Consider the following 10,707-nt stretch of genomic DNA (forward strand, 5'->3'; position numbering starts at 1 on the left):
GTCTTACTGGCTGGAGTTCCTTTGTGCTGCTTTTCAGGTGCTCTCCTGCTGACCTGTGTTCCTTCTCCAGGCTCTGGGCATCTATTGCTGGCCCTGGCATCAAACTGGTAGGTGTGGGATGGACTGAGGTTCCTCTCAATATCATATCTGCAATATGATTTCTTCCAAAAAGGACTACTGGCAAGTAATTAATATTGCAAGAAAATTAAAACCTTTTCCTCTTTTTTTTTTTAAAGGAGATACTAAGCAATTCTGTAACTGAACTCTTAGATAAAAAGCAGCATAGGCTAGGACGAGTTCACTGTTCTTAGGCAACAGCTTTAAAAACACAGAACACAGTTAAATTGTGAAAACCAGTGCCACAGGATTCTGGGCAGGGTCCAGAATAAAACAAGTTTTTAAAAAACGATTAGTATATTAAACTCTGGTTTGACTGCAGGGTCTGTCACAGGAACATTTGAAAGTACTTATTAGCGAAAGCTGGGACAATATATCTGCGCAAGGATAATGGGCTGTTCCTTCAAAGGTATTTATTACTAACTCATACCAGAAAGACAATACTGGTGTTCCAATCTGATCCAAAAGGCATTTTTCCTATTATGTTCACAATGACCAGCTTCCTAATCCTGCCAACATCCATGCAAACACTTATTTCAGCCAAATGAGTGGTCATCTGAAGTCAGAGCAAAGCACAGAGATAACAATTCGCATCAGTATTCAGCTTCAGAAAAGGTCTAGGGAAACCTGTTAGTAGGACAAGAGTCCAAAACATGGCCAAAGGTACTAAGAAAGAGGAAGGAAGACATAAAGGATATTGCTTTCTCCTGAGGCCCACCCTCTGGGTTAATCTTCAGCCTCCTTTCTGGCCTATGAAAATAACCCAAGTCTTAGCTTTCATCTTGTTTAATGACTGAACAGCTACATACATATGGCTACATGGCTTCATGTAAAAAGCGCAGACAGTGTCAAAAAGGCATTGAGTAAATCCTCTCAGTCTTTTCACCTGTTTCTTTGCTGCCAAATCCCTGAAGTCGAACAAAAGCTTCCAATTGTGCTCTATGCTTATTGACATTCAGTGTACCCTAAAAGAAAGTAACAAACCAATAAACAGAATGAAACAGTCACACCTCTAAATAGCCAACTTTAAAGTATAAAATTTTTGGTTTTACAATTATTTTTACATAAATTAGTAGTTTTTATTGATATGTAGGTTATTTTGAACACAACTTTTCTCTCTATAGGGGGAGAATGTATGATGCAGAACTTTAAGTACTCACTTCTGGAAAAGAATGGTAAGTTCTTTTAAATGCTCAGTTTCATTGCAAGATGGTAAGGGTCCTTTTATTCAAAGCACAGGCAGCGTAAGATTACTTTTGCTGCCTGCCTTAATATGGAATCTGGAGTTACTCCTACAAGAAAGAAAAACCTCAGTCTTTCTGTTCATATTCTATTCTCGCCTCGCTGCTGAAATTGTCAAGAAAGGAACAAACTACTACCTCTAATTCTTTAAATTATTTTTAAGAGAAGGACATTTGTCCACCAGCAATCCATATTAAGGCCCTGAACAGCCATAAAAAGGTAAATTAATTTCACTGACTGAGAGATCTCTGTGCAAATGAAGTAAGAAGTGCTGCCATTGTGCAGCATTATTTATATTTAAGAATGAGATCTAGCTGCTTCATATCACACCTAGTTTCTCAATTTACAGGTATATCACGCATCAACCTGAAGAAAAATCCATAGCAAATTTAAGATCCTCAATAACAAATTCTCATTTTAACTTCTCCAAGAGAAAAAAACCCCACATGTTCACAAGATGAAGTAGGGGAAATATTTTGAGAATCCTAATCCCTTCCATCCTCTTACTGTTGCTTTTTTGTTTTCTTTCCCTCTTTCCACTATAGCAATATTTCTTTATCTAATCAGTCTAATTCAGGCAACTAAAGGAACCAAGCACAAGACTGCATTGCTCTGTATATGCTCTCTATAGAGCAAATTACCTGTATGTATCTTCCAGATTTGATCCCAGCCTCCAATATTTCCACAGGTAAGTGCTCCGGATATTCTTTTCCATTGTTTTCTTGGCTTTCACTCTCCCGTTCACGGCGAGCTTGAAGTATAGAGTCAAAGAGTTCATGGGCAGCCTTTAAGTCAGGCCAAAAGTTATCCAAGTAATTCTGTATGCACATATATAAACAAACATGAAAGTATTGAGAGGTCTCTGTTCTTTTAATAATGCATTTGGAAAGCCCATAATGGACAAGAGCTGTCTCATATGCTATACTCAAATAGCACTTCCAAGTGGTAATGATGTGTCTGCTCTAAACACCACAGATTTGTTCCAGATTCAACCTAACTCATTTGCTAAATACAACAAAGGAGGCATGAATATTAAGATAGCACCCTAGACTAGAGATTCACAAACTTTTACTACCAATATACCCCATCCAGGCTACTTACTTACTTGTAAAGTGCCATAGCAGAAAAATCAAACTGGCAACCCACTATTATTTTTACACTTTTTATATGATTCTGTACACTACATTTGGGCAACTTTCCATTGCCTCGTAGCAATTAAAAAAACAAGCATCATCATTTTTATATAGCTTTAAGGTAAATCTGTTTGGTCCTTTTTTACTCAACATCCTTTCACAGCTAAACATAAACATCCCATCCGCATATCCCGCTGAATACAAGCGGTATCAGAGATCAACAACTAAATGAATTATCTTCTCATGCATCACTGTATCCTAAGTAGTCAAGGCTAAAGTAAACTGGCAGAATAATGCCGATGGATATTTAGGCTACAGCTGTTTATGGACTGCTTGCACTACAGATTTAGACAGCTGGCTGAGTTAACTGATCATTGTTCATCAATGCCAAATTCTTTAAAAACAAGGAAAACAATTAAATGGGCTCATAAGAAAGATGACCTCTATCTTTAGAGCTGCTGTTTTTCTTTTCAGTTCTCTGGTTTGCTCACTACTATCATTTTTATGACATTCCCACAACGGACATCTTTGCTTTCTTTGATAAATGAAGACATGAGTTAGCATCATAGTTTTCTTAAATGTAAACTCTGAAATTACTTGCACTATACATTGGGCTTTAATGTACTTGCTTCATCATTTTGATGCAGCATAAAGGAAACCTTCTTCTACTTTTCTGGCATGTTACCTTGAAGGAAATCACAAACACTCCTTCTGTTTCATTTCCGTACTGCCTGATAGCATCTTCATCTTCTGTTACCATAACAACTGGCATCTGACCCAAGCAGTGATTATAATACCAGACTGCTGCATTGTAAATACTCCTAGAAAAGCAAAGTCTGAAGTAAGATTTCTGGTGTATCTCATTTGCTACTTGCAAGACATTTGCAGGCTTTGTATAAACGAGATTCTGGTTTAACACGCATACTTTTGAGATATATACACCAAGCTTATATATACATATACACATAAACCTTATATCTCCAAAAATTTTTATGTGCTGTACATAAGCACCAACAGAACAGAGGAAAATAAAATGTTTCCTCCCCAATACATCCACTTGTGCCCTAGCTGCAGCATAACATATTGTTCCTCTGAGTGAAAGTTTGCAAAAAGCAAGTTGGAACTGCCAAGACTCCAATACTATGGTGTTTGCAGGCTATCAAACACTACATCTAACGGTCCAATAAGGTGTGCATGATCTATTTATTGTGCTAAAGCGTTCTTTAAAATGGCTGTGTAACTTTAAAATGATCGAGCTTTTTTTAGCATTATTGCATTTAATTAAGTACATTTTTGTCTATTTCCCTAAGAAAACAATGTTGACACTTTCTTAATCACAAAAGGACAATCTAGACTTTCAGTTTTTGTGAACTGTTCCAGAGCTAAGCAGAACAAGAGTATGAACTCTTACGTACCCAATCCATGCTAATATTCCTAAATACAATGTCACGATGTTGTCCAGCGTAGTACTACATAAGTTAAAACAAACCTGGTCTGCCATTTCTCCATGGATTCTCCCTTCTCTCTTGGCAAATAAGAATGCTGGTGGAATTCATTAGCAAACACAGTACAGTCATGACGGGCATCCTTTACTAGATTTCGCAACTTGTTGTACTGTCTGGAATACAAAAAAGATAAATATAGTCTTGTGCTTTCTTTTGATAATGCTATTTTAACTCCAGATGAACATACAACTGAAAAACTCAAGGAAAAGTACTGTCATGCACAAAGAAATGCATTCATTAAATTATACCATGTATGATAAAACCTAAAACATCATCTGTAAGCAAGCTTCTCCAATTCCCATTATGAATGCTTCTGATTTTTAAACATACTTGTTTTCCAATGAGCCCCACAAAACATCATAAGCGTTCAGGAACTTATTTTGTCACTTCTGGGACAAGACCTATTTCTTCAAAGGCGTTTGTGCTGTGCTTTAGAAATACAGGAAGACCTTGATAGCAAATTGCACTCTCATGCTATAGGGACACATAGGGTAATGTCTGGTAAGGCAAGTACCATATAATAGTATTAATTGCTCCCCAAAGACAAGTGCTCAGTCTTTAATACAGCAAACCAAAAACATGTCCATAATCGATAGTTGTGGCACATGCTATATCGTTACTGCAAAGTCTCCTTAATACCTGTCACAAACCATCTGAGTAGTTAATAATGCTACAGGTTTAATATTGCTCGTGCCAAGTGAAAACTACGACAGGCATTGATGTCCATGGATCACAAAGGATCACCGTTCTTTCCCTTCTGTAAAATTACATCAAGACTCTTGAAAGACCTAAAAACAAATTAAGCGCAGTATACTTGCTGACTTTGGGTTACTGTGCTTAAATATACATTTTACAAAGTTAGTATCTTTATTTCAATCTAAATTTAAAATATGTTATAATAGGATAAGTACCTGCGTCCTTTTTGATGTTGCACAGCTTGACATGCTGTTTGCATGAAAATAATACCTTTCAGCTCCGGAAACTCGAGAATCTCAAGGTAATCTTGAACAACTTTACAGTCAGGGACAACATAATGTGTAACATCATCCGATAACAATTTGCCATCTAAAATATAATTCAGAGTTTAAATGTTTAAACTTTCAGTTGCAATACTGGTTTCTTAAAAATACTTTCAGATGTCAGGAAATTAGAGTTGTGTATCCTCAAAGGTATACATATCTCTTTTTCTGATGAACAAAATTATGACTACTATGGTACAATTCTGTGGTACAATCTCTAAAATTTGTGACAGAACCCTTTTGCATCCACTGATGCCAAAATTTAGTGCAAATTCTACCCAAATGAGTGAAAATGATCCACTTTCATTATGAAAAGGATGTAACTTAAAGAGTGCAGGTAACAGTCCTTTTTTCTCTACTTCCATATGAAAAAAGAGACTATACATCTGCTGCAGAAAATCTTTTCATGGAATTTTCAAAGGGTGTAGAATTATGGGTACTTCTGTTACACTGCTTCCACAGATCGCTCTATTCAACACTATCCATTTACAGCAGGCTCTTTTTCTGTATCTTTACATAAAAGAATACAGGTAAGGGTACACGTGGAGAAAAGCAATGCTACTGCAAAGAGAAGATGTTCTTGAATCTAAACTATTAACCATCACTGCTAATTTTCTCTAAAGAGACTCCATCCCTTAGGAATACGCCATCAAAATACCACAACCAACCCATCACAGATGACATCTTAAAATGTACCTCAAAATTAATGAGTTTCATTGCTTTAGATATTTCAAAGATTACCCAATAAACTTTTGGGCGGGGGGGATCTCCACTGTATTTTCTCTCAATGCCTATTTATCCCTTATGATATTATAAACACTGAACTGTCCTGGTTTCAGCTGGGATAGAGTTAATTTTCTTCCTAGTAGCTGGTACAGTGCTGTGTTTTGGATTTAGGATGAGAATAATGTTGATAACACACTGATGTTTTAGTTGTTGCTAAGCAGTGCTTACACTAGTCAAGGACTTTTCAGCTTCCCATGCCCTGCCAGTGAGAAGCTGGGAGGGGGCACAGCCAGGACAGCTGACCCAAACTGGCAAAAGGGATGTTCCATACCATGGGACATCATGCTCAGTATATAAACTGGGGGGAGTTGGCGGGGGGGTGGTGACCGCTGCTCGGGGACTGGCTGGGCATCGGTCGGTGGGTTGTGAGCAATTGCACTGTGCATCACTTATTTTGTATATTCTTATCATCATTATTATTTTCCCTTCCTTTTCTGTCCTATTAAATTGTCTTTATCTCAACCCACGAATTTAACTTTTTTTTTTTCTCCCCGATTGTCTCCCCCATCCCACTGGCAGGGGGGGGGAGTGAGCGAACGGCTGGGGGGTGTTTAGCTGCCTGCCGGGTTAAACTACAACACGAACTTACCGTAGTGCAGGCAAATTGTATATAATAAAAGTATATAGATCTTGACAAGTCAGGTTATTTTCATGTATTTCTTAGAAGCTGACACAGGACAATCTGCCTATTAACTGTGATCACTAGAATTGTGAATCCAGTAGGCACAATTCTGCATACAGTAACATGGCTACATCTCACACTGAAGGCATATAATGGATGATGGCAGAACGCATACAAGAAAGCTAATATTTGTTAATAATTCAGAAGAGCATTAAAAGTGGAACGTCACTTGAAGATTTATGTAATCTGCCCATATTAAGCTATCCTTCCCTAACCTATACATCTATATCAGAATAACTTCTAAGTAGGCACAGCATACCATTACAAGTATCCGTAGATGTGATTTATGCCAGCAGTCTCTCACAGTGCATGAAGTTTGCTCAGCACACTGTTTAGAGTCAGGAATGAAAACACATGTTCACCTCACCTCTGAGTTACCTAGAATAATTACAAAGGGATATAATCTGACACTCATCTACAGCACAATTTACATTTAAGTCCAGAAGAGGGGAAGTTAGGCATGGCAGGAGAGGTAAGACTTTTTTTCTGGTATGTGCCTGTAACTTATCCCTAAGGAATTCATAACCAAATGCAATACATTAGGGAGCAGTAACTATCACTAGTCCTGACATCCTAGCTAGCAGTAATACACTACACTACCTTCTGCCCTCAATTGCCACAGGCACCTAAACCAAAAGTGAGATCTATATCAATTAGAGTTCAGAAGGAAAAAAAAAAAAAAAGAGTTAAAATTCTCAACCTTTTCTTTTAGGTAAGCAAACAATTTGGTCGATTTAAATAGGTTGGATATTATGTTCGTTATTTGCCAGTCAGTTTCTTGCACCAAATAAATTGTGCTATTTAACAACAAAAGCCCCTGAAATAGCAACCAAAGGTCAGGTGATGATCTATGATGCACATAATAGCACCACAGGATGTAAAAACAACAACAAATCGAGACATCATAGAGGCTGGCAGTCTTCCCATGTCTGAAATGGCCAGTTATAACACTGGCAATTACATTTAATTACTTAACAGAAATAACTGCTGATGCAGAATTACAATCGCTTCAAGATAATGCCTTGGCCCCATTGTAAGAATACTTAACAGGTATGTATAGAATTTAATTCATGATATAAACCACCACCCTGCAGAAAGTAATGCATTTTAAAAGATCTTTTAAAAAAGGGAATTATGAAACTTGCATTATCCTTTAGCCTATCACTGTCTGTAAACTGTTCACAGTTAAATCCTATAACAATCAACTTCTCAATTCCTTTTTCTCTTAACACCTCGTTTATTTCTGAAAGATTTTGCTGTGAAGGAGTACTTTTGCTATATCCTTGATTTGGTACCGTTTGATTTTTCCACGACTTTATACGCTGCTGTTCAGCACCGTCCGTACCCGGCTCGGGACGGCAGAGGAGAGGTCTGGGACGAGCCTCCAGCGGCCCCCACGGCTCCGGCCCTCGCACACCACACCGGCCCCCACCTCCTCCCGAGCTCTCTCCCGCCGTTATTCCTCTTTTATCCACCGCTTGTCCCGCTCGCTGCCCCCCTGCACTGCTCTCCGCACCCGCGCCAGGTCCCGCCGGGTCCTGTCAGGCCTCCCCGCCCCGGCAACCCCGCCTGTCAAGGCCGCGTGGATCACCTCTGCCCAGGGATCACCCTCTGCACCCAGCTTTGGCCTACGTGAGCTGAGGCACAACGGCACCCGGGGGCAAGCTGCCCACCGCTCCAGCTCGGCCCCCCGGCGATCCCGGGTCTGGCAGTCCTGGTCCCCCTGACTCTTCTCCCAGGAGCCCCGACCCGCAGCCTCCCGCCGTCAGCCCCCTCACCGCGAGGACAGGCGGCCCGGCACAGGGCGCTGCGGCACGGCACATCGGGGCGGATGTAGTGCTCTCGCACGACGCGCACGGAACGGCCCTGCTGGCCCCGCAGCTGCAGCACTTTCTCCGTGCGGAGCATTGCAATGGCGGAAAGCTGCAGCCCCTCAGCCAGGCCCGCTGCTCCCAGGGCGCTTGCGCATGGCGCGGGGGGTGGTGCAACCGTACGAGGCAGGGCCTCAGTGGAGGGGCGGGAAAAGGTCGGGCTGGTGGTGGGGGCGTTGCCGACGCGAGCTGAGGGACGGCTCTGAGGGATAGGCGGGATCGAGCTGAGGGAACCGGGGCCGCAGCTGAGGGGCACGCGGGAGCAAGCTGAGGGAACTGGGGGCGCAGCTGAGGGGAGACGCTGAGGGGCAGGCAGGAGTGAGCTGACGGAACCGGGGCCGCAGCTGAGAGGCAGGCGGGAGCAAGCTGAGGGAACTGGGGGCGCAGCTGAGGGGAGGCGCTGAGGGGCAGGCGGGAGCGAGCTGAGGGAATCGGAGCAGCAGCTGAGGGGAGGCGCTGAGGGAACCGGGGCGGCAGCCGAAGGGCGGCTCCGAGGGACAGGCGGGAGCGAGCTGAGGGACTCGGGGCCGCAGCTGAGAGGAGACTCTGAGGGGTTGGGGCCAGGTGCGGGCTGAGGGGGAGACCGACCATCGGCAGGTTCTGAGTCCTGGGAGAGCCCTAGCTTGTGCGGCTGGGTGAGCAGAGAGGACAGATTCGGTGAGGGGAAAACCGAGAGATTTGGGGGACAGTGGAGAAAATGCTGAAAAAGTGGCTGGGGTGTCCATGGAAGGCAAATGAGAAGAACCTGTTAGAGTCTGTTAGGCTGTAGTGGCATTAGGTTGGGGTGGTCGTAGTGAAGATATACGCGGGGGTTTTCTGTTTGTTTTTAGGCTTCCTATTACAAGGGTAGCGATGTGGTTTTTGGTGTTGAAGGCACTGGAGGATTGCAAAGAGTCCAGGGAAGAACAAGAACAGAACAAGGCTGTCTTGCTGTGCCTAAACTGTAGTCCTGCATAAATGCATGTGTGTGAACCTCCATGGTCTTTCATGGCATCTTCCAGGAGAAATCCCAGGTCCGTTCCTCAGATTATCTGGTTTTGTGTAATCGCCTGCCAGCACTCAGAGAGTTGAGGTGGGGAAGTGGGCTAGGGTGTGTGAGGAGTGCCAGCAAACCCTAATGTCAGCTAATTTACAGTAGGTACCGTTATTCTTCACATCTATGGAGGGGAAGATAAAGGCACTGAAAGATTAACTCTTGCTCAAGATCAAACAGAAAAGCAGTGGAAGGTCATGAGTCCAATGCGTTGTTTCTGGATCTGAGTCAGTGCTCTGTAAATAAGGCTGTAATGCTGTTAGTATGGCATTTGGGGGATGGTTATTTTGACTATTAAAAAAGCATTAATACTTTCTCAATTAATTGCCTACATCATAACCTCACTTGAACAAAAATACATGGTGCAAACTGTTTAGTATTTGTCCTTATGAGGAAAAAAGACTGGGAAAGAGCCAAGGCAGTATGCCACTGTATGTTCCTGTTTATTCTACTTTCTTATTTTTCACACGTTTTATAAAATGTGTATCTCCAATGACTAATACTTCTAAGTAACCAATTGGTGCCAGTAAATGGAAGTACCATCTGTAAGAAACTGATTTGCAGAAGCCAAGTTCTCAAACATATGAGGAGGAGGAGGTGTTATAACTTAGTGAGAGACGACCAAAGTGTAGGCTTGGTTTTGGTAGTCAAGATGATTTTAGACATATTATGTAAGCAGGATGTGAGAGGAAAGGGGAAATGGAGACCAAAATGATGAAGCTCTTGTTCAGTAGGAACAAAGATGAAATAACCAGTGGTGATGGAAAGGGGAGGAAAACCACAACATTTGGGAGAAAAGACATTTAATTCAGTTTGAAATGTAGTGGATGCTGATTGCTGACACAGTGAAGAACACAGACCAGTGTGCTTACTCAGTATCATCCAATGACTGCAGTAAAATGAAGGTTAATTAAATAAAAGTGACTGAGGTCACTGCTCTTACTTGTTCGCTGTTTCATAGAGAAAAATGTAAGACCTTTGGGCTAAGTTCATGCGTTGCTGATACTGTTGAGTAGCTGCATGCTTACTTGCAATATCCTAGTCAGAAAATTTTTAAAATTCTCAGTTTCCCCCCTCCCTTCCTTCCTTTCTTGGAGACCAAACTCATATGAGTAAAAGTCAAAGGTTGAGTCACTATAGGCAAAGAGAACTGTTTACACTTCATGTAACAATCGAGTTTGTCCCAATGAGATCAGAGACAAACTTCATGCTTGTCTGGTAATTAGTTTTATACATGGCAAGAAGTTTGTGCAGGGAGAGCCAAAACTGACAGGATAACAACAGCATCTTTAATTGTTTTAAAACAAAAGCTGCAAAAA

General features: G+C 41.6%; 1 protein-coding gene across 1 annotated transcript in view; it reads right to left on the reverse strand.

Moving 5' to 3' along the window:
- The window catches only part of DIS3L (DIS3 like exosome 3'-5' exoribonuclease), a 23,229-nt gene extending 14,784 nt beyond the window's left edge, over positions 1 to 8,445 (reverse strand). The window contains exons 1-6 of the mRNA XM_009280416.2: positions 8,263 to 8,445; positions 4,909 to 5,062; positions 3,982 to 4,110; positions 3,178 to 3,313; positions 2,001 to 2,177; positions 1,004 to 1,082 (exon numbers count right to left, since the gene is read on the reverse strand). Of these exons, the coding sequence (XP_009278691.1) occupies positions 1,004 to 1,082; positions 2,001 to 2,177; positions 3,178 to 3,313; positions 3,982 to 4,110; positions 4,909 to 5,062; positions 8,263 to 8,392 (805 nt within the window). The 5' untranslated portion in view covers positions 8,393 to 8,445. The remainder of the gene's footprint in view (positions 1 to 1,003; positions 1,083 to 2,000; positions 2,178 to 3,177; positions 3,314 to 3,981; positions 4,111 to 4,908; positions 5,063 to 8,262) is intronic.
- Between the last annotated feature and the right edge of the window lie 2,262 nt (positions 8,446 to 10,707).

Source organism: Aptenodytes forsteri, unplaced genomic scaffold (genome assembly GCF_000699145.1).
Source record: "Aptenodytes forsteri isolate BGI_AS27 unplaced genomic scaffold, ASM69914v1 Scaffold83, whole genome shotgun sequence".
In the NCBI taxonomy this organism is placed as follows: Eukaryota; Metazoa; Chordata; class Aves; order Sphenisciformes; family Spheniscidae; genus Aptenodytes; species Aptenodytes forsteri.